The 24937-nt window shown below is 45.4% G+C and overlaps 1 protein-coding gene across 3 annotated transcripts in view; it reads right to left on the minus strand.

Annotated features, from left to right (window-relative positions):
- NPL (N-acetylneuraminate pyruvate lyase) overlaps nt 1-24937 on the minus strand; it is a 643702-nt gene that overhangs the window by 329228 nt on the left and 289537 nt on the right. For all 3 annotated transcript variants that reach the window (XM_069641412.1, XM_069641411.1, XM_069641413.1), the window contains one exon: nt 12329-12402. In XM_069641412.1, coding sequence (XP_069497513.1) covers nt 12329-12402 — 74 coding nt within the window. The remainder of the gene's footprint in view (nt 1-12328; nt 12403-24937) is intronic.

Consider the following 24937-nt stretch of genomic DNA (forward strand, 5'->3'; position numbering starts at 1 on the left):
GGATCTTCTGGCGTGTCAATTTCCTGACCTTCTATCAGGGAAGAGTTTCCTTGGTCTGTAGGGAAGAGGTAAGAATAGGGTTGGACCTCGATGGGGTCTAAAGGCCTAAATGGTGTCTCGACCCGGGGTCTTTTATTTGAGGGGATAGGGTCCCCTGACCCTGAGGGAGAATCTTCCTGAGGGTTTAAAGTTAGGAGTTGTTCAGGGTGTCTTTCGAAAAAATTCGCCAAGGAAGACATCCTTGACATTACTCTGTCAATGTCCTCGCATGACCAGAGTTTTGAGCTTGGGGTGACCTTGCTGGGACTTTCTATGGATTGGCCCTGAGAAGACTTGGTCAGTTCTTTTGTAGTGGAGGACTGCAAGGGTTGTTTCCTTTGCTGTTTACCCCCTTCCCCGTGGGTGGAAGTGTGTTTCCCCTTTCCCTTATCTTTCGACGCCTGGCGTCGAGGATCGGAGGTGGAATCCCTGTCTTTCGAACTAGCCTTCGAAACTGGCCCCTCTTTACTCCCAAGTGATGTACCCTTTTCCTGGGGTGCAGGCTGGGGGTGGAAGTCGTGTTCGTCTCCGGACTATTGATCTTCCGGGATATTAATGGTCGAGGCACTCTGTGCAAGTGTGGAGGCTTGCCTGACGTCGTGCGGCGACCTCGACCGGGACCGCCCAGAGGACGTCCTTTCGGACCGCTCCTTCTGTGCCTCTTTCCGAGGTTTCGACGACGTCGAATCTCGGGTGGATTTTTTGTGTTTAGCGTGTGTATGTGTAACGCTTTTGTCGCCGGGGGACTTCCCCATAGTCGCCGGGACGGACGACCTTCCGAGGCCGGGGACGTGCGTTCGGCTGTCCTTCGACGCCTTGGTGCCCTCGCCGTCCGAAAGTTCGGCGTCGCTGCCGTCGCTGAAGGTACCCTCCGCCTCCATAGCTGCTAGCTTGGCGTGGTGGGCCCAACGCTTGGTGGAGCGGTCCTTAAGAGTTTTGGCCTTAAACCTATTACAGGCCCTGCAACCCGTCTCGGGGTGGTCTCTGGGTAGGCAAAGGTTGCACGTAGCGTGCTTATCTACCCAAGGGTATTTCTTATTACACTTGGGGCAAAACTGAAAGGGCGTACCCTCCATACGCGCCTGTGGGCAGCGGGCAAGTGTGTGTAGGTAATAAGGTGTCGAGTGTGGAAGTGTACCACCCCCACTCTCCCTACTTGTAGGGCCGAGGCCAGCGGCCCAGGCCCGAGCCGAGGCGGAAGCCTCAAGGCCCAATCCGTCGGGTATTCGACGTTGATCTCCTCCCCGGTTCGGCGTCGAGATGTTGATCGACGAAAGGTTGGCCAAACGGGGCAAATTAGAATTAGTTTAGAGTGAAAATATGGCAAAGCCAGGGAACTCCGATGAAGTGCTTCCGACCAGAATGGCGGAAAAAAACAATCTGGGGATCCTAGACGCGTGAGGGATCATGGGTACAGGGGACGTCACACTAGGGATAGTATTACTGGCACGCCCTGTGTCGACGCCCATTTTTCGACTTCGAAAAACAAACTGTAATACTCCGCAGCTTCCACTAGATGTCGGCCTATGCACAGCATGTGATCTAAGCAGATTCCACAAGCCTCAGAAATATATATATGATACATTACTCACCGTAATCGTATTTCTGATGCTTGTATCTGCTTAGATTCACATGCTGTGCATAGGCCGACATCTAGTGGAAGCTGCAGAGTATTACAGTTTGTTTTGCGAAACTCGAAAATGGGCGTCGACACAGGGCGTGCCAGTAATACTATCCCTAGTGTGACATCCACTGTACCCAAGATCCCTCACGCGTCTAGGATCCTCAGATTGTATTTTTTCTGACATGAGGTAGTATGAGGAGTAGCGTGAGTATAGATAATCCAAGCAGATAGACAGAAAGGTAAGACTACAAGCAATCATGCGCCTTCTCTCAGAGGGGAGGAAGGGTGGGTCGCATGTGAATCTAAGCAGATACAAGCATCAGAAATACAATTACGGTGAGTAATGTATCCCTTCTGAGGCTTGTGGAATCTGCTTAGATCACATGCTGCGCATAGATTAGCGAGCAGTACCTGAAGCAGGAGGTGGGATGTGAGAAGGGTCATGAGCAAATAAGTGTCTTAGAACCGCTTGTCCCACTTGTGTATCTGCCTTGGAATGGGTGTCAATGCAGTAATGCTGAGTAAAAGTGTGAATAGCGCTCCAAGTAGCTGCTTTGCAAATGGTGTCAAGGGGTACATTTGCAATGAAAGCCAGAGTGGCCCCAATGCCTCTAGTAGAGTGGGCTCTTGGCGTGCAAGGCAGTGTTCTTTCAGAGAGTGAGTACCACAGCTGAATACAGTTAATAATCCACTTCGAGATGGCACCTTTAGAGACGCGATCCCCCTCTCTGCCTGTAGCTACGGAGACAAACAGTTGATCTGTCTTTCTTAGCGGTCTGGTTTTATTTACATAGTAGAGGACCGCCCTACGCACATCTAGGGTGTGTAGCTTCACCTCAGCCGAGCTTTGCGGGTTCTGGAAGAAAGCCGGAAGCTCGATGGACTGGTTTACATGGAATTTTGATATAAATTTAGGTGAGAACCTAGGGTGTGTGCGTAAAACCAGTTTGTCTTTATGGACAGTAAAGAAGGGATCCTGCACTGGCAGAGCCTGAATTTCACTGACCCTTCTTATAGAAGTAATAGCTACTAAGAAGGCCGTTTTATAAGTCAGGTGTTTGAGACTGCTTTTATGCATGGGTTCGAAAGCCCATGAGCTTGGCTAGCACCACATTAAGGTCCCACCCTGGTGGTGGGTTTGAAATAGGAGGGTGAAGTCTCTTTACTCCTTCCATGAAGGCTTTAACTACTGGTACTTTCCACCACAAAACCTTGCTATGGGAAGTGGTGTAAGCCGACAGGGCTGCCAGGTGTACTTTCAGTGAGTTAAAAACCAATCCTGCATCTAGCAGGTGGAGCATGTATGTAACAATAGTGGAAGGAGTGCAATCAAACGGGTTGATTTGTCTACTCTGGCACCAGATAACGAAACTCTTCCACTTGTCAAAGTAACAGTGCCTTGTGTTTGGTTTCCTAGATTCCTTTAGGATGTCCATACACCTCTGTGGTAAATTGAGATGTCCAAACTCTATGACCTCAGGAGCCATGCTGCCAGGTTCATTGAGTTGGGTTCACAAAGGCACAGTGAGTAAAAGCAGTGGCTGCGAACTCTCAAGTGGTTAATAACCACTGAACAGGTTATCATGTCTGTTCTTGCGAGAGAGGGGCGCTCGCTACTTTTGTAAAACTATTTTTTAAGGAACCTGGGATTGGTAACCCTAGGTCTCCTGGGGGCAACCAGACGTGGTCTCCCTCTCACTGTGCTTAGAGAGGCATCAGCTTCACCTCACTGATGATCCCCAACAAGGGTGAAACACGTGTATGGGGTTGCTGGTGGTACTCTCGTTCGGATTGGAATTGCCATTGTATTTCGGTGCTGGACTGCCCCTGGGCAGGACAAAGACTGATATGCAAATGGATATTTCCCGTCTGTGAAAGGCACAGTGAGTAAAAGCAGTGGCTGCAAACTCTCAAGTGGTTAATAACCACTGAACAGGTTATCATGTCTGTTCTTGCGAGAGAGCGGCGCCCGCTACTTTTGTAAAACTCATTGAGTTGGGTTGCTGGTGCACTGTTTGACCTTGGTGCTGGGACAGTAGGTTGTACCAGGCTGGAAGTTTGATGGGCTCGCACACCGCCATCCTGAGTAGGTGTGGGAACCACGGTTGTCTTGCCCACATGGGAGCAACTAGGACGAGCGTCATCGACTCTGTTCATCTTGTTCACCACTTTCCTGATGAGAGGAGTTGGTGGAAAAGCGTACGCAAACATCCCTGACCAGTTCATCCACAGGGCGTTCCCCTGGGAGTCTGGTTGGGGGAACCTGGATGCAAATCCTGGGCATTGTTTGTTTTCGCTTGTGGCGAATAAGTCTGTAGTGGGGAAACCCCACTGAGAGAAGATATCTTCCACGACCTCTCTGTGTAGAACCCATTCGTGTTCCTCTGGGAGGGAGTCTCTGCTCAGAGCATCCGCTAGGGAATTGAGCTCCCCTGGAACATGTTGTGATGACAGGAAGATGTTCCGTCTGAGAGCCCATATCCAGATTTTCTGGGCAAGCTTGGACAGATTTGGCGAGCGAGTCCCTCCTTGCTTGTTCAGGTAGAACATGGCTGTTGTACTGTCCGTCCGGATTTGCACGGACAGGTTTAGTAGGTGGGGCTCCAACGCCTGAAGCGCTCTGAATACTGCCAGAAGCTCTAGCAGGTTGATGTGGTTCTTGGCCACTGAGTGAGACCAGAGACCCTGAGCTGTGTGGTGAAGATGGTGAGCTCCCCACCCCGTCAGGCATGCATCTGTAGTGACTATTGCCTGTACTTCGGGATCGTAAAAGGGTTTCCCCTGTGCGAAATTGTCTCTTGTCCACCAGTGAAGGCTTTGTACCAGTGTTGGCGAAACGACCACTAGATCGTCCCACTGACCACTTGCCTGAGACCACTGTTTCACCAACCATTTCTGCATGGGACGCATGCGCAGGTACGCGTGGGGGACCAGGTAAATACATGACGGCATCGTGCCCAGTAAACTCATAGCTTTGCGTACCGTTATTTGTTGACCGGACTGATAATGCGGAATTTGCAGTAGTATATTCCGAATTCTTTCTTCTGAAGGAAAGGTCAACCCCTCTTGAGTATCTAGGATTGCTCCTAGGAATTGTTTGGAGGTGCTTGGCACCAGGCGTGACTTCTTCTCGTTGATTGAGAAGCCTAACTCGTGGAGGAGGTCGATCGTTCTTTGAATGTTTGTCCTGCAAATTCCTGGGGTTTCTCCCGTTATGAGCCAGTCGTCCAGATAAGCATACACTGGGATTGCCTCCCTGCGTAGGTGTGCAGCCGCCACTGCCAGTACCTTGGTGAATACCCTTGGTGCTGAAGCTATCCCGAAGGGCAGTACCTTGAATTGGAAGTGTCGACTGTCCACCTTGAAGCGCAAAAACTCTGTGCGCTGGTAACATGGAAATATGAAAATAAGCATCTTTCAAATCCAAGGTTGCCATGTAATCCCCTTTTTTAGGAGGGGGATTACCTCTTGTAGCGTAGTCATGCGAAACTTTTGGGGCTTGACATACTTGTTGGCAGGCCGTAAGTCCAATACTGGGCGCATTGTCAAATCTTTCTTTGGCACAAGGAAGTAAGTTGAATAAATACCCTTGTTTACCTGGTGTCCCGGAACGAGTTCTATCGCGTCCTTTTCTAGCAGAATGGCGATCTCCTCGAGGAGAATCTTCTGATGTTTCAAAGAGTTTACTCTTTGTCGTGGAGGATGGTTCCGGGGACGCTGCAGTAGTTCTATACAATATCCAGTGGATACTGTTGACAGCACCCATCTGACTGATGTGATCCCTTCCCAAACCTGGGTGGAGGTGGAAATGCGTCCCCCTACTGGGGTTGCGTGAGAAGGGAACCTGAACTGAGCGTCACTGCTTTGGTGGAGGCGTGCCGCCTCCCTTGTTGGGGCTGCCTCTGCCTCTACCACGACCTCTCTTATTACCCCTGCCGTACCCCTGGGTAGACTGTTGGTTGTTGTTCCACTGTGTACCCTGCCCCTGGGAATAGTTAGATCCTCTCTGGGAATTTTGGCCGCGTGGCCGACAAAAATTACTATTCCCTCTCTGGTTAGGGGGTTTATTGGCTAACTGGCCAAGGGACTTGAGTGTTTCGTATTCGTCCTTGGCATTCTTTAGTGCGTCTTCGACCGCCTTACCAAACAGATCGGTTTCCACCGGTTTGTCCAACAATGATGCCTGGGTTTCTGCCTTAAAACCAGACTGCCGTAACCACGCATGTCTTTTGATAACAGTGCCTTCCGCTATCAATCTGCCTGCGTTGTCTGTGGCGTCGAAGGTTGCTTTCAAAATGCAACCAGACACGGCTCTACCCTCTGTGGAAATCCAAGCTAATTGGCCCTTTAAAGGTTCAGGAGCAGAGGCTATGAGTGCCGCGACCTCTTCCCACTGATGCCAGTTGTAACTGGCCAACAGGGTGGTGGAGTTTGCAATCCTTGCTTGATAGGCGGACGTTGAGGCTACTTTCCTGCCGAAACCGTATAGTTTTTTGCTCTCCTTGTCGGGAGGAGCTTCGGACGATGATAAGGGTGTTCCAGCCCTCTTACGAGTGTTAGTGACAACTAGGGAGTCTGGCTTCAGATGTCCTCTTATACAGAGAGGGTCGGACTGGGCCGCCCTGAAAGGTTTTTCAACCCTGGGATTGACTGCTCTGGTGAGGTTCGGGTTCACCAGGGACGGATCTATTCTTCGCTGAATGGACTTAAGGATAGGGATGGTCTGGGCAACAGGCCTCCTTTCTCCCACTAACTCTTCTGCGAAGTCCCTCTCCTCCTGGACACTGTGGGTGTCAATGTGGGTTGGTTATCGACCAGGGAGTCGGTAACCGGGGCTTCGTTCTCTACCGGGGAGTCTACCCTGTATGTTTCCGGGTCCTCCTCTTCCTCTTCCTCTTCCTGGTCCTCATCATCCCCATAGTAGCCCGTCCCGGTTTGCTCTTCTACCATGCCAAATTCTTGGTCCTCACCAAAGGATGCCTCTCCTTGATACAGTGAGTGTGGTCTTGAGTATGGTTGTACCTCGAAGGGGTCTGACCTCATCGGTGTTTCAAACCGGGGCTTTTTATTTGGGTGGATAGAATCCTTAGAGCTTGAGGGTGTCGCCCCTTGTGGGTCATACGAGAGGAAATGTTCTGGATTTTTATCATAAAAGTCAGCTAAAGAAGACATTCTTGACATGACCCTATCTATGTCTTCACTGGACCATTTTTTGGAACTTGGAATGACTCTCTCAGCAAGTCTATGGGATTTATCTTGCGTAGCTTTGCTGGTTTTAGACATATCAGCAGACCTGGTCTTGTCTGTCTGTCTAGGGGGAGTGGTGTGTTTCACAGGTGTGGAACAGTGCAAAGGTTGTTTCTTCTGCTGTTTTCCCCTCTCTCCGTGAGTGGAAAAGTGTTTTCCCTGTCCTTTCGTGGCTCCAGAGGTTTTCGACGCCTGTCGTCGAGGATCAGGAGTGGTGTCCCTGTCCTTCGAGCGTGGGGCCTCGCTGATTTTAACTGCGGGCTCCGACTCCTGGAGCACGGCCTGGGGGTAGAAGTCGTCTTCGTCTCCCGATGATCGAACTTCTGTTAGCCTAGGGAGCGAGGCACTCTTGGCAAGAGTGGATGATTGCCTGGAGTCATGCGGCGATGTTGATCGAGAGCGCCCAGAGGACACCGAATCGGACCGTTCTGTTTGTGCCTCTTTCCGAGAACTCGACGTCGTCGAGCCTCGGTTGGACTTAGTGTGTTTAGTGTGTGTAGTATGTGAAGCGCTTGTGTCGCCGGGGGTCTTCCCCATAGCCGCCCTGCCGGACGACCTTCCGAGGTCGGACACCTCAGCTCGGCTGTCTTTCGACGCCGTAATGCCCTCGCCGTCCGAAAGTACGGCGTCGCTGCCGCCGCTGAAGGCGCCCTCCGCTGCCATGGCCGCCTGCCTGGCGTGGTGGGCCCAACGCTTCGTCGAACGGTCCTTAAGTGTCTTAGGTTTAAACCTACTACACGCTCTGCAGTTCGCTTCGGGGTGGTCCCTCGGCAAGCAGAGATTGCACGTGGCGTGCCTGTCGACTCAAGGGTATTTGCGATTGCACTTGGGGCAGAATTGAAAAGGGGTACCCTCCATACGCACCTTGAGGCAGCGGGCTGTTAAGTGTAGGAAATGTATAAGGTGTACCTATATACCAAGAGTGTAGAGTATGTACCACCCCCCACTCTCCCTACTTGCAGGGCCGAGGCCCGAGGCCTTCCAAGGCCCGGGCCGAGGCCAGAGGCCTTCCGAGGCCAAAATCCGTCGTGCAGCAGCCAACGGTCGATTTCTTCTCCAGCCGGCGTCGAGTTGTCGAAGTTCGACGTTGGGCTGGGGAAGGATGTCAATAGATTATACTTTACATTTTTAGCAAAAGTATGGCTAAGGCCAGGGGACTCCGCAAGATGCTTCCGACCAGTATGGCGGAAAAAACAATCTGAGGATCCTAGACGCGTGAGGGATCTTGGGTACAGTGGACGTCACACTAGGGATAGTATTACTGGCACGCCCTGTGTGGACGCCCATTTTCGAGTTTCGAAAAACAAACTGTAATACTCCGCAGCTTCCACTAGATGTCGGCCTATGCACAGCATGTGATCTAAGCAGATTCCACAAGCCTCAGAAATATATATATATGAATTAGTAAAAAACCTTTCCAGCCTTGAGTAAAGAAGTGTTCCCTTGGCGACCGCTAATTTTGGCTGTAAAACAAAGTAAAACTAAATGTGCACTTCGAAGTGATTGTGCTAAATTGTCAGCATGAGTTTATCCCAAAACTGTGTGGCTGCTACACAGATGCAGCTTAAGTAAAAAAGAGGTTTGGAAAAGTTACTCAAAATGCGCCAACCTTATTCAAAAAATATGTTCAAAGGTGAGTCAGTTCAATTTTGTTTTTATTTTGCACAATAGATTAAAGAACATTCAAACAAAACATTTTCAATTTTGTGTTTACTTCACATCATTTCAATCCTTAATGCAACTTGATATTAGGTGTTAGCTCCACACCTATAGTTCAGTAGCTTCTTCAAGAAGAATTCTTTTTGTTTAACTGATTATCTGTGCCTAACTATATCTCTCTCAACACATGTTTCCCCATTGTTGCTAACAATGGTTCATCAGGAGAGGAAGTGTATTTGCTAAAAGAAAGAAAAAAACAAAATTTCATTTAGAATAATGCTAAATTACACATGTTAAATTTTGCAGTTAATTTTTCCATACCTAAAAAATGCATTTTTTTTATATGACTCACCATTCTTGTGATTTTAGCATATATCCAGCTAACTTTAACAGGCTCAAAAATGGATGAACAAGTAAGCTTGATGGTTATTTTTTCAGGGTTTGCCTCTTATCCCAATTTTTGGGTAAAGTTCAGTGTTATAATTGGAGGGAGGAAGGTGAAAAGAAACAAAGTATTTCTTGTTAGTCGCTTGGAGAAAGGGTCACAGTTTAAATACTCATTTTCTGACACTACTTTGTTCATAAAAGTCTACAATATAATACTCTTACCTTGCTTCTTGTTTTGCGATCCTTTGCCATGATAAGCATCGAGTAAATGGATAACTTACCTTTGCCAAGTCCTGCTATTTATGCCGCGATCGTGCCGTGATGACGTCATCACGCCACGTCCACGTGATTTAACGTGACGCAATGTCGTCATCACGCATGTTTTTACGTGCCTGTGGCCATTTTAGATTGGTAAAACTACCTCTTAACTCGAATCTTCCTAAAAGTTGATCGTATTTTAGGAATACTTATTTATTTTTTAATATTATTGTTTGTTGGTCATTCAACTAAGAATTATTCTGGTGTTATTCTGTTTTTAGTTCTGCATAGATAAGTTATATATGAGCTCATTTTGTTTTTTATTGGCTAATTATTAAAATTTTATGGTGTGCTCATGCAAACCTGATTTGTAGGCTGACTTCGAATTCTCATTTGATCATTGGGTAATACAATTTTTAGATCATGTGTATTAAGCAAATCAATTCTAATTGTAACATTCATGTATAGAAAATAAACAGGTAAAAAACCTCAAACAAAAAAATATAAATAGATATTTAAAACCAGTTATACATTTCCGTGTCACAATTTAAACCTGTGACACAGGTATCCATGATACAAATCCATTTGCATTCATTTTTTTGTAATAAATCTTCCTTATTTCCTCCTCTCGGAGATAGAGTCACTTTCTCCAGGCCAAAAATTCTCAATTTGGAGATGTCAAAGTCTGGGTGATTCGTGATGATATGTACTGAGATGGGGGGGTCTTAGATCTTTATTTCTGATTGCTCTTATATGTTCAAACATTCTTATTTTTAATTTTCTTATAGTACTCCCTATGTGTAGCTTCCTGCAGGTGCATTCTATCCCATAGATAACAAAAGTAGAGTTACAGTTAATCATTTGATTGATGTGTTTAGTTTTTCCATTTGGTAGTTCAATTTCCTTTTTTCCTTGTTTTATGAACGGACATAATTTGCAATGCCCACATTTGAAAGTTCCTTTATTTGCCATTTGAAAAAACATTTTCCTCTCATTGGGTAATGTACTCAGAAAGCTTGGACTGATCAAATTCTTAATAGTCGGTGCTCTTCTGATTTTTTGTTTGAATGTTCTTTAATCTATTGTGCAAAATAAAAACAAAATTGAACTGGCTCACCTTTGAACATATATATACATATGAGGCTGTAGAAAGTGGTGCCGTGGCTCGGGAAGCCATTATTGGTGAAGACTATAGATGTGTAGTCACGATGTGCAGCATTGCGTGATTCTAAATGCTGCTGTTTTTCGCATTATTGAGTTGCAGAATGTAGAAAAAGAAGAAATCCAGTGTCTTTTCTTGAATATTTCTTGAGCATCTAGTATCTAGTCGCGCTTTTGAAGAAGGGCGGACATTTGTGAATTAAAGCGGGATGTATAATTAAACACCGCAATATTTACGAATCTAAATATGGAGTCCATGTGGAATACGGCATAGACACACAAGGCATGAGTTAGGAAATGTTTTTTCCGGCTTTTTGTGTTAAAAAAAACTGAGAAAGTCATATAATCATTTTACAGGAAATATTTCTGAAGTCGGTATCTATCTTGTGAAGGCCACTGAGTAATCGGAGGAAAAGAAAGGCAAAAGTGGGAGATTCCCCCTTTTTGAGTGAAGGAGACAACCCTAATAAAAAGGTGAGATGGTATGAAAAAAATGGGAAATTGCTTTTTGGTTCTAAGTAACAAACAGAAATAAGGAATGTTTTTGATATGAGTAAAGGTACAAGTCAGAATGTGCTGATCCCCTAACATAAGAGTTGAACTTATGAAGGCGACTACGTACAAGATTACAAGAAGTCTGATTAACATCGGACGTTTGAGACACTTTGAGGGAATGTTTATCTGTTGTGTTTTGAGTAAGTGCATTGGTTTGGTCAAACAGAAAAATAAATATTTTTGAATGCACTTGGGTACAGTATTATACTGCAGATTGTGGACAGCGTCCTTATATGGTGGTTCTTACAAATGAGGGATTCCCAGAAGGGCACATACAGGATTTATCCATGTGAGAGTTGTTTTTCAGTCTCTTAATGATAAGATGGGCATGGATACAACATTATCTGCTACATGTAGACATTTCCTATACAATAATAGTATGTGATGAAATTAAGAGGATGACAAAAGAGGAATGATGTAATTTAAGGTTTTTATTTTCATTGTTGTTTTAGGCAATGTGATCCACCCTGCTAGATCGAATGGGACGTTATTGTTCCTGTTTGTCCTGAAGAGGGTTGGTGTACATAGTGGACTTAGTTAAGTCTAGCTAATACAACCCGAAACACGTGTCGACATACTGCCTAATGGGATGAAGGCGGTTATCCAGATGTGAAGATTGCAGTAAAAGGAACGAATATCAAACAACAATATACTTGAACACTGGAGTGTTGACCTTAATGAATTGGTCATAAGATTTGTTGTGTGCATGAATTTTGTTTTGGTGAAGTGAGATGAATGGTATGTAGGGCTGAGTGTTGTGGATCTTTTGAATGAAAAGTATTGTTTTGTATATTTGATGTATTTTCACACCATTACGTGCGTTTTAGATATGCAATATTAAATATTTGTACGAAGGAAAAGAATATTTTATCATTTGTGATTATTTATGAAGAAGCAAATGTATAGGTTGTCATCCTCCATCTATGGGTTCACCTCCTGTATTGTATTATATATTTAGCCCACAGAACCCTAGATTATTGGGCTATCCCCTTGTTTTTTGTATTTAGAAGAAGTGACATGGCAAAATCTTTCAGCCACAGTGTTAAATAGAAGTCTTCATAACTTCCCAGTAAAAAAAGTAATTGAGACGAGTGTCCACATTAAAGCTAACAGTGTTCTGGGGGTTGGGTTGATATCATCAGGGTCCAATTTTAGATGCTTATCCTGACGATACCCATAGACTATGTGTATGAAAGGCAGTGGCATACAGGCCAGACAAGCCATGAAAACTATGTCCTCTAGAGTAGGAACAGTCAGAGTCAGGAAACAAGTTTCTCCAGGTACTAGTAAAGGACAGGGCTAGAAACCCAATTACTCATGCACGCAATATCAATATTTGGTTAAGAACGGGTCATCATTAGAAATAGAACGAAATTCAATTGATCACGCAAAACTTACCAAAAATCTTCTTCACACCTTGAGCATGAATTAGGTAATCTACATAGCTGCCAATCACAGAGAGGTTGATTTCACTGAAAAGAATAACAACCAATAAGTTAATCTTTTTGCTCTAGAACACATTTCTAAACATAGCTTAAAGCCTAACAAGTAAGTTCACAAATGATTATCAAGCCAAATTGAAATCGGGCCAAGAGTACCCTTCTAGAATTCAGGGCCTTAAGTGCTGTTGACCATGATTTATCCTCAACACCCTCTTCACTATAACACCCCACAACAGATCACAGTTGTGGTGCTTGGACCACAATATTCTACACCAAATGCATGGAGGTGTTCATTAAATGCTCCCACACTAACACGCTACATTACATCATGTTATGCATACTTGTTAGGGGAGTTTTCCTAAAGTTCTACTTCATAGTAAGATTTTAGTAAGCTATCCCAGTGGTTTGTAGATCCCCAACTCTTATTATCGGTCTGTACTAGCTCAGGACCTTGCTAGAGTGGCAGAGCAGTCAGGCTTATCTTAAGAGGAAGATGTGAGCTGTAGGTAAGTACACTGAACCCAGTAAGTAATGCACCAAGAAACACACATGAATGTATGCTAAAATATGTATTATGTTTACACAAGTGTCACTGTTAAATACTTAGCACAATAAACCATCACAGATGGATATACTTCAATACTTTCAAATGGTCACTTCTTAGTTGGTAGTTGCTGAAAGCTTAAAATTGTTACAGGAGTTTGACAGTTCTATTGGTAATACCGCTAACACCAACAAAATAATACAGTAATTGTATTAAGTCTGCCAACGCATATAAAACAGTTATTTTTGGGAGGGAAAACAGTTGGTTAGTGTTATCCTAGTAGAGCTTCAGGTTGTAGAGGCAGTTTCGCAGTGCAGCAAGCCTTTCAAAGTCAAAAACGCAACCCTAGCTAAAAGGCAGTTTGTAGCGGCTTAATGTCAAAGCAGAAGGAATCAAAAAAGTTCCTGAGGATACTTTATAGTTCCTAGGAAGGAAGATACAAGGAGGCATAACCAACATTGGAGACCCTGTTAAAGGACTCACTAAAGGGGGGCACAATTAGCAGCTTGAGTCCGAGGTAAGAGGGGGTTGTCCTGGACACCGCTACGTGCACTCCAATACACTGGAGCAACTTTCTGAAATCAGGTAAGCAAAACCTTTTTCCCCACAGTACCTTTTGTTAGAAGAAAATGTTTGTGCTGGATGCTCTGCGATGTTGCAGCTATGGACCCGACCTACGGATTGCTTGGTCTGATGACTGAAGGCAGGACAATGAGCGAGATCTCTCAGCAGCAGTCTCGAGGGAGGACCTTAGGCATGACTTTAAACAACTTCTTGGTACACTCTGCGGTTTTGGCGCCTTTTCTGCAGCACCAACAAAGGATGCGATTCGCCTGGTCAATCTTCTTCGCTTCCTGCAGTCCTGCACTCTGATGAGCTGGATCAGATCTCTGGAGTGTCCTTGAGGTCTCAGCAAAGATTTCGATGGATTTGGCCTTTCCACGACAATGCACTCGAAATGGGCAACAAGTCTCCTGGTATTGGGGTCCCGCAGCGCTGGAAACTCACAGGATCTCTGGAGAGGGCTCAAATCAAAGTGTGTCTTAGGAATGGTTGTTCCCACCAGCCAAAGGGAAGGCGTTGTCCTTTCCGGAGCTCCTCTGTCGCACCGAAAACAGGATCAGGATAGCAGTGGTTGCTTCAGTGTTGCAAAGGGTCTGCAGGCGTCTCCGATTGCCTTCTTCTTCAGTTACTTTAGCTTCCAGTGGTCGACTTGCTTTTCACTCCAGGAGCCGCACCTTTTATACAGTTCCAGCACACACTCAATCCCTCTCAACAATTTACAGTAAGGGGCGTTTGGCTGTCCAATCAGGACAGCCAGGCCCCCAGTGAGAGCTGGTTGTACTCAGACACTCTGCCAGACAAAGGACAGGGGGGTGGAAAACTCCTCCTCCACTTCCTGCCTGTACATACACTCTGGAGCCTAGACAGGGACAGCCGAGGGTTCCCGCCAAAAGCAAAACACACACCGGCCTACCCCTCCCAGAATGGTAGAAGTGCTTAAAGAACAACCACGCTAGTAATGGCAAAAAAAGTTTAAAGGCACCCAAGTTAGTACTTGGGTGCCTCTATTGTGCACTACCGGGGTTATGGACATAGCATGAGGTAGAAAACTCACAATAGTTGGAAGAACACGCCCACTGCCACCAGCCATAACTAGGAGATTGTCCATGTGACAAAAAAGTCACAGGAGCAGAGAAAACGGGATACTAGGTATACCTTTGGCACTCCAACCAAGGTGGTGTGTGCCAATCTCTCAGACTGTAAAGCTTTAAGAGAGACACTAAGTATAGAACTGTAGTTACTTGAGGATCAGGAAAAAGAATCTCAAAGGAGGACCATAAGGGTCCCAAGCAACACTGCCCATAAGGAGCTGTGTGCTGCAACAGTAAAATACAGATGACTTTAAAACCTAAGGAGGAAAATAGTACAGGTAGAATACGAAGAATAGAGTTCCAAAAGACAGAGCCCATAAGAATGAATGAGTGGAAAAAGGCTCCACTCATTCAGGATTACAGAAAAAGGTCCAGAAGTCATGATAAAAGTGCCGGTGGTCTCACTAGCAGAGGGGATGAAGCATAAATCTCCCTAACAATACTAAGCTAACCACATTAGGCAATTGAAAACGCCTCCCAACAGACATCAAATATCAGAACACTACACTTCCACAACTAACATACTACATCTTGGGCAAATACACCCTTGTACCACGGGAATAAGAGGATCCCCGGACATGAATGCCTCGATGCTCTTAACTCAAACACCTAGAAACAGGCCTGTGACCAGAACAGGTGGCATTTTAAGAGCATGCTAGTTGGTTCCGGTGAATCAGTGGCACTTGTCCCACAAAATTGCCAAAACCATTGTTACAGAAGAGAAAGAGAGGGAATGGGGGTTCTGAACTGAGAATAATGGCATAGCAACTGACAATGCCATGGCATGAAACTGGCAAATCACTAAAATCTCTTTCTCAAAGTCCTCCAACGTACTACCCAATAGGAAGTTCCCCCAACTAGTTTTGCTCCAGTCAGCAGCTTTGTGGGTGCCTGGCCTTCCATTTCCCAGCTGCGCCGTGATTTCATATTGGGCTATTTTGGCAATTTTTCATGGACAATTGTGCAAGTTTTGGGCCTTTTTTTTACAGCAGATCTGTGTTTTGCAGGAATGGGCAGGTGGAGAGGGATCGTGTGGGCGCGCATCCATGGCAGCTCCAGGTCAATGCAGGTCCCTGGTCCATTTCATAATACCACATTCCTACTAACACAATCTCAATTCTAAATAATTGGTGCATTTGTACAATGAAAAATGGTGTCCTTGTTTAACTGTGTTACGTTTTACTGAAGAAGGAAAACTTTCTAATTGCCCTCTGTGTCCTGAACATTGCCAGTGTATTCCAGATTTCTAATGCTTAAATGTGTACGTAAGAACAAGTTTGACTCAATTAGACAAAAAAGGGCATATGGAGGTGAACTACTGTGCTCAGTAGCAGCCAATCCCATGCGTAGTTTGACAGCCACTTGTTAGCATATTTATATGGAGGGAAGGTTTTATGTGGCCATCCTAGTTATGGTTTACAGGGAGTCTCAGAGGTTAGCCAGATCCCAATCAAGGTACGTGGAAAAGCAGTAGGGGTAGCCAAGTTTGGATATACATTTCTATCACCTCCCACCATAGGGTGGTGCAGGCACAAAGTCCTCACCTCCATTGCCCGGTTGTGATCTGTGGAGTTCAGGCCAAGAACATCCCCCCAACCTCCAGGCATTCCCCTAGGATGGTGGGATAAGGGGTCTGCCCCCAATCTTTGCCAATATTTGTTTCTTGACTTAAAGTACTTTCGACTGCCTGCAAAAAGTATCTCCTTGGGACTTTTAGGGGTACTAGGCCTCCCCACCTTGTTAGGGGCCTTATTTTATAAGGCAGCGTTAACATGTCCCTTTGCTTTTACACTGTTCTTACTTTGGTTTCCCTGAAATGCAATTGCTTTTGCGCTATTTCCTTGTTTTTACTACATGCAGTGTTACAGGTTTCATAATTGAAACTTCTTGGTCTTAAAAGTGTGAGTGATTTCTAGTGAGATCAACTGTGAATGTATACATGTATATAGTATTGATGTAGTAGTACTACTCACATTATTTTCATAGCTTACACTACCCAAATAATTCCTGAAGTCTAAGCTTTACTGCTCTTCCACCTACCTCCATTGAGTTTCGCTAGACCTAAGTGTCTTTTCCCTTCATTAAACTAGGGTGTAAAATAGGGTCCATCTTAACAACTAGATTTGACCCTACTGGCTGAACCCTGGGTACTATATTGCTCTGACTACTTGCTTTGGTTTCTTATACATGCTGCTGGACGTCTTTACTGGCGTGTTCCTTGTCCTCTCACTGGGTGGACTGGTGTCCTTGTGCTGGGACTGTTTATGGATCATTTTTGCATTGCTCTCCATTGCAATCCTTCTTGGTCTCTGGCCTCGATGTAGTTCAACTCGGTCAATCAGAAGGGTAGTGGTACAACACTACTCCTCCTTTTCACGCCATCCTGGGCCCTCTTGTGTTGTCTCCAACACTGCCCCATTCAGGGGACAATTTCCTTTTGGCTGTCCTCTTTTGCTGTTTTAACTGTCTGGATCCACTTTGTCAGGTTCCTCCGTCTCCCTGGTGTATTCCTTGTTTTTCTTTCTTCACCTGGCTGTTTGGTCATCCACCTGGCAAGGGCGATTATTATTTTGTTGGGTCCTTGATGATCCAAGGTGCAATTCTCTGGGTGCTGGATCACGAATCACACCCTGTAAAGAAAGCCTTGTACTCACAGGGTTGCTTCATGGCTTACAAACCAAGTCCTTTGATGTTGGAGTTATAAGTGCTTGTGCCCAGGTCCTGTGTTACTCATCAAATTTCCCCTCAGAGGTCCCCCAAGTCCTGGAGTGGTGGGATGTTGCAGCCCCCCATTAACTGCAGTTCACCATTGGAATCCATTGGTCCGAATCCTGCGCAACTTTCTCCCTCTTGCGCCGACTGGGTCTCGATCCCGGGTCTGGAACTCTTCAAGAGGGTCTAGTCTGGGGTTGGTTGCTGTGGGGTAAAGCGGATACTTACTTGCCTTTTTTCTGTAGCCTCAGCTCTGCTTATTGGATGTGTCCTGTTATTTCCCATGGGGAGCTTTTTTCACAACTTTTCAACTCCACAAAAGAGACTTGGAAGGTACTTCAACATTGACATTTTTCCTTTTCTACAAAAGACTAGAATGTTAGCATGTACCTAGGATTTTCTACAGATTGTATGTTATTTAATCACTGCACAAGAATCCTGCTATACAATTTTATTGGGATACGGTTTCGAGCTGCATTTACATTGGGCCTCATAACTATGCTGGCTCGGTAACAACGGTGCCGGTAATCCTACCGGCACTGTTGTACCGGACTGGCATAGTACTGTCTGCAGAGTTTCAAGGAAGCACCGGCACTGTTATTAACGGTGCCGGTGCTTCCGTGCTCCATTCCCATTGAGTCCTATGGCACTCAAATGGGAATGGGGATTAACAATTTACCGGCGATCGTAATCCCCCGGTATTTCTGGCAAGCCAGGCGCTGGTAAATATTGCAAGTCCGGCGGTAGCCTGCCGGTATTACCAGCACAGCTACCGCCGGACATGTAATGAGGCCCAATGTGTCAATTCTTTTCTTGAGGTGTAATGAGACTACACTAGTCTGGTCTGACCAGAGTCTATTCCGACTTTTTGGTGGTTCTCTGGGCATTGTTGGGGAAAGTTAACCCCCTTTTTAATCCTCTTGGTACTGCATTCAGTGTATTGTATACACCTTTACTATGTACTTGAGGTTGTGCGGATTACACTAACTATTAATGTGGTGGCATTTTTGGTCCAGATTATGACTTTGCAACAACATTTTTACTGTGATTTAGGGATTCCCGTTTCTTCCAACCCACTAAGTCTTATAGGCATTCAGTTTACCACCCGCTAACAGTCACACCTTTAGCTTAGAAATGGGACGTGTCTCCCTTTAATGCTTTTATGCATACACTGAAGAGGAGTAGACCAAAAGAGACTACCCCCACTTTGGTGATGGACAGGCAAACATGTCTTTCAGGGCCCGTGCCCCGCCCTCCTGTCCAACATTATAAAAGTGAGAAGCATTGTTCATTGTGGCAACTGTACCGCTCTTACTCCAGGCATGTGCATCAAGGAATGGATACAATATACATTAAAGGTGGATAGGGGTATTTGTACACATTCAATAGACATGAAGTAAATTACATTCATCACAATGCTACATGAACAAGGAGTTAAAAGAATACACTTATACATAGAAAATATTATACTGCACTCATTCATTTAGGAAAAACACATACATAAAGAAGTGCATACATTTGCAAACAACATGAATAACAAATGGATATATTTCATCAACATAGAAATGCTACAGCAAAAGGTGTCCATTCCTTTTAAAATGGACAACATAGGCATGCATTACAAATAAATACAGGCTTTAAACCTCAGACAAATTAGAAATGCTGAAGCCATCGAAATATTGGTTCAGGCAGGGTTGAAACGGTAGAATAAGGGAGGGTCTGATCAAGCGAGGCCTGACACACAAGCTTCAAAGGATTAAATAGTAGAATAGACAGTTTTTAGCAGTGTTGCTGAAGAGTCTTTAATAAATGAATTTGGCAGTAAAGTAAAAAATAGATAAGGACGGAGGAGCCAATGGAAGCACGACAGCAGGCCTTGTGTGTCCTTGAAAGAGCTGAGCTGCAACCTGCGTCATCCCAAAGCTGCCATTAACCAACTCTAAGCTGCAACACAAATTCCAGGATTCATTTGAAATTGTGAACAAGTTATATGCTTATCAGCAGAGAATGCGTCATTAGAATAAGAAATAATTATATATTTCAGGAAGCGTTTATGTCCAATAAGAAAGGGCAATGCATTCTACTCATAGAAACCTGATCAATTATATTGTAAGGTTCATATTAGAACAGAACATGCGTCATATTTTCTTGCTATAAATGTATGCTGGATGTAGAAAAAAACATTGAGACTTTCCTTGTCAGCTGAACCATCTTGTTGACATGTGAAATGCTCCCTTTGCCAGCTGTGGTGTAGGATAAATAAAAGGCTCTGCTTATTGCACTCTGTATGTCTTTATCCAAAGATGGCTGGAGTGGATTATGTCTGAGAAATGACGTCCTCGACAACACTATCTTAAATAAGTGTTAACACAAATTTCTTATTTGAACTACTGGTTACTATACGTGTATCTCAAAGAGTGTATAGTGTTTCAGAATAGCAGTGTATTATTTTGGGGTTTTCATTAGCGACTAACTGTACCTATTCACCAGCATTCCTACCACCCTTGAGAGAACCCCGGCTGCTCCGCTATGGATACCTACAAAGAGAGTTTGGTATATCTTTTAGTTGGACGCTTGTGTACTTCGAGGATAGATGTTTCCACATCACACACCACAGAGTTGGGGACTAGCCTTAATTTCTCCTTTGCTCAGTTATTGATCCCTGTGGTCAATCGTTCAAGACTAGCTGTTAGGTGGGGAGAGGAGTAGACAACAATACATTGCAACAGTATTACTTTAAATAAAGGGAATGCCTACACAGATATACGAAAATGTACTTCATATCTTAGAAAAGCCAAGGTATGAAAAAATGCTTGTTTAGGTTACACGTTAGTCCAGTCTTAGAGAAGAAGATTCTTTAGGCTTTACCCTGTAATGTAAGGTCAACTGTAAGGTCGCACTGGGATCTTAGCAGAACACGCTTATCATAGGTATGGTGTACTGTAGGACTTCACTCAAGCAGGCCTAAATCTCTTAAAGAAATGTGGTAGACACAGAACGACTTCCGATTGTCTGAATAACATATTGCTCATCCAGTGGAAATTATAGTGCCAAGTGAAAGATGAGGCTGATGTTGCTCCAGGACTGCTCCTGCACCTTTTCAAAAGTGAGCTGAGATGTGGCAATCTTGTGGTCTAGTATGTTCAGCAGTTTCCGACTGCACCAAGTAACCACTCAGGTTCCAGTGGAAGCAAGGTAAATAGCAGTGGTTCCTGCTTCTAGTTTTTCAGCAAATGTTCTGGTATTGCTGATGAAACTCCTCAATCAGTTTGTGGAGCCACTGATGTTTCCGGTGCGCTGAAGAAGAGAGGCACTGATGAAAATGGAGTCCAATGCCTGTAGCCAGAAAGGTAGTGGCACCATTATTAGTGGCGAAAGGTGCAAATAGTGACCAGCGGCAGAAGCTCATTAGGGGACATACTATTTGAAAATCAGAATCATTTTGTGGTTTATTAGTCATCATTAGTCACTGTTCTTTATGTAGGTTGCTCTCCTCTTCACGCAGAGTCCTTGCTGGCACTAAGCATCAGAGCTTGTTCAGGGAGGGTTTCTAGAGGGCTTGCCACTCCATTGGTCTTGCCAGGCTGGGGTGTGGGGGAGAGTGAACTATATATTTCTGTCTCTTGCATTGAAGATCTAGGTACAGTCAGTACAGGGGCACAGATTTGCCCCAGGGGTTTCTTAGTGTCTGGGAAACACATTGGATGCTATGTTAGCACCCAGGTCTGTATCAGTGTGCATTCAACAGCACTTCCTAACAGCACTGATTGGCCTGAATTTACTGTGCTCTATGCAAACCACACAACATCTACCGCATCCTTGCTTGTGCCCTGGAAATACATGAAGCCCCTGCGGATGCAGTGGCACTTCTCAACTGTCAGCCTGGCCAGCATGATAATGGTGTTTTGCTGCTTTCCTGTGCTTAGTCTGTAACTTGGCCTCGTTGATAACTGGACCTCAGCTTGTTGGGCGACTGTAAGATTCTCCCTTGCTCTTTATTAGCCCTGTGATGTATATAACTCTGCTTTTATTTTGGACTAATTTTTGCATTTCGCTGAGGTCGTTTGTACTTTCTGCTGGTATCCCAGATTACGCTACCTGGCCTCCTATGGTAGGGTTTGCCCAGACTGTGGCCCGTTCGGTGGACACTCGAGGATGCCTTACTTTGTGCCAATTCTTATCTAGTGCTCCTTTGTGCACCATGTTGGATTTGGTCTCTCTCAATTGATCTTTTAACACAATGTGCTTCTGTCTCTCTCTGCGGGACCTTTGCCAGAATCATTATCTTGCACCATCGTTCCCCTTTGGTTAGACACCTTTTTGCAAACTAGCTGAACTTTGGCATCTCTGCTTGCAACACCTGTCAGGAGGGGAACACTGGTATATGGACTTGCCTCTCGCATCAATTTTTGACCACCTGCCTCCTAAGTTCCACACTTCCTTGTAGGTTTGATGGAAAGTTTGGGGTAAGGTCTAAGACTTGTTCTTGTCTAAATTGTGCAGTAACCTGTGTGATAGTTTCTCCCTCCCAGCCAGGGACAGCCATGTGGTATTCCCCCTGCCTTTTCACTGGACTCCCACACTACACTACACTACACTACACACTCCTCGTCAAGAAGCCGTCTGCTGATCCTATCTGCCCAGCAAACTATTGCCCAATCTCCATAACCCCTTTCCTGGGCAAACTCTTGGAAATGCTGGCCATGTCAAATCTTACTCTTCCCACTGAATCTGTTGGTTGTCTCCATGACCATCAGTCAGGCTTCAGATCTGCCAGAGTCATGGAAACTGCTATCCTGAACACCCGTGAAGATCTGCTCTCTAACCTGGATTCCAGCATTCCTTCCTGTCCTCATCCTCCTTGATCTTTCCTCCGCTTTCGACACGGTCAACCACTCCATCCCGATCAATCGACTCCGTGAGAAACTGGCCATCATGGATCAGGCCCTGGAGTGGCTGACCTCCTTCCTCTTGGACCACCCTTCCCACATCTCTTTCCCTCTGCCACCTCTCTCTCTACCTTTGGAGTTCCCCAGGACTCTATCCTCTCACCCTGGTTTTTCAGCCTCTACTTGGCCCCTTTGGCCCACCTGATCTCTACCTTCTGCTCCAATGTTCAGTGTTATGCCGATGACATGCAGCTTTCCTTCAGGCTCTCCTCAGAGGATTGGTGCACCTCCAACAATCTCTGCCTTTATGCTTTTAAGACTGAGATCCTTATCATTGGGTCCCCTGCCCCTGCTTTCTCTCTCTCACACTGGCCGCCAGCTTTGGGCCCTCTTCCTTCACCTTCTTGCGAGGCAAAAAACTTGGTGTCATCTTCGACTCCACTCTCTCTTTCTCTCCTCATATCTCGGATGTCGCCAAGAAGTCCCACTACCAGCTGCACCTCCTCAAAGGGACTCTTCCCTTCCTCACTTTCCCCCAGAAGCTCACGGTCTCCAGAGCCCTGGTTCCCTCTAGGCTGGACTACTGCAACAGCCTCTTTCTCAATCTGCCTTTCTCTACTCTCTGCAACTAATCCAGAACAGGACTGCAAGACTTAGCCCTGGCCCCAAGCCCAGGGACCGTATCTCTCCAGCCCTGAAATCTCTCCACTGGCTCCCGGTGGCTTCAAGGATGAAGTTTAAGACCCTTTTCATCATCCACAAGGCTTTCTGGGGCCGTGGCCCACACTACATCCAAAGCTATCTTCCAAAATACCTTCCTTCTAGAGCCCTTTGCTCAGCTCCCTCCAATTCTATAAGGGCTATACTCTTCTCAAGACAGAGAGTGGGGGGTAGATCTCTCTCCTCTGTCCCTTTAAAACTTGAGCCGGTCCACCTGAAGTTCCGGAAGCAGCTCAAAACTTTCCTCTTCTCTGCCTTCTCGCTCTCCCATCGGTCTGCTGTACCGACTGGTTTCTTGGCTACCATGAGAGACTCACTGGGTACCAGACTCTTTCTTGATCAGCCACCCTTGCACTGCCTCCGAGCCCACCATGCACTTGGGGGCTGTAACTGTAACCCTACAGCCCCTTGTTCTCCTTGCACTACCCAGAGCCGCGCTCCCCTGGCTGCCCTTAGAGCATTTGCTGCCCTGTTTCTCCTCCCCTCCTCCTTGCACGTCTTGTTCTCGCACTTGCACAATCTGTCTTCCCTCTGTCTTGTCACGCCTAGAAACACTTGTGTACAGGCGTGTTATAAATGACTTATCATATCATACAAGTATACATCAGCCTTGAGTTAGTTGGAAGTTTTTTGCCTTTCTGTGCAATCAACCTTTACCTTTCGAGTGCGACATGTAGGATCAGGCAATTCCTCCTCATGATCTATCTTTGGGTTGGCCACTGTTCTTCAGGACTTGTTAAGGGGCCAGGCCTGTTTTTTAAATTTTTTAATTTTTTTAATGGGGGCCTTGGGGCAGGGGAGCGAACTCAATCACATGGCTTGCAACCATTCAAATAATCTGGTGTCCACCCAATCAGCAGAGGGCTGAAACATTGAACCTTTGCAGGCTTCTTCCCAGTCTTTCTTACAGATTTGGATTCATGCTTGAATGTGGATGGTGGTTTGAATCCCAGGCAGTCTACACACACTAGTTGTATTTGCTCTTAGCAGCTGCAACCTGCACTCTCTGTGTCAGGTAGTTAAGTATGACCATTTATGGCCACATCCCTATGCCGTTCACTTGGAGGGAAAAAGTTGGTCAGTTGTACTCCATACATAGAATAGGGACAGCCCTGCGGTACAGGAGGCTGTACCTATTAAAATCCAAAACACGCTGGCCAGCAATGGAGCCTCAATGAACAGTTGATTGAGGAGACAAACATAGAAACCAGGTAATTTGTGTAACCTGAATAAGAGTGACTTTGGGTGCCTCAGGGGGCACAAACGGGAATCACTTCTCCAGCCTAGGCCTCATTAGGGAACAATGTGGGTAAATCAAGTAGTAACAGTCACAAGTAAACATTATGTCTTGCCAGGGTGGCAGCATGGATCTTTTGGTCTCAAACCTGGTGGATTACAGTTTGACATAATAGAAACGTTGCGATCTGTATTATATTTCAGAAAGGTTCTGAAGTAGGGAACATCTGTCCAATGAGACCTTGATGTAGAGTTGTGCACAGTCTGCAGAATGGTGAAATTTCACCTCGACAGAAGTATGCCGAGAGGTTCCATCGTCAACATACAGTGATACTATAGGAGGCGTTCCCCCAAGACTCACCAATCTTTGTCTCTGAAATCCAATCAAGCATGTACACCTTTCACATTACACACGTACACTTTCAATGCTCCACTCTTTTCATTCGGCTTTCCTTATTTCTAAGAAATCTTATTTCTTTGAACTTACACTTTCTTTATCTCCCCACCCTCATCGTCTATCAGCTTCTGCATAATATTCTCTCTCCAAACTCCCCTGTTCCTTCTGCGCCCTCATCCCTTTCCTCTTCTGATTTCACAAAATTCTTTACATCTAAAGTAGCTAATCTTCACCTTGTTTTGACCCCCCTTCCCTCTGCTCCTCTTCCCTTTTCTCCATTACCTTACTCCTTTGCATCTTTTTTTCTCTTACCGATCTTGCACTTCTGCTCTCCCGATTTGTGCTCATCCTAATGCTTCTCCTTCTGAGCCTCTTGCTTCCTTGCTTATTCCTCAAGTATATCCCCATCTTC

This window comes from Ambystoma mexicanum, chromosome 1q (assembly GCF_040938575.1).
Source record: "Ambystoma mexicanum isolate Mex_15411 chromosome 1q, UKY_AmexF1_1, whole genome shotgun sequence".
Lineage (NCBI taxonomy): Eukaryota > Metazoa > Chordata > Amphibia > Caudata > Ambystomatidae > Ambystoma > Ambystoma mexicanum.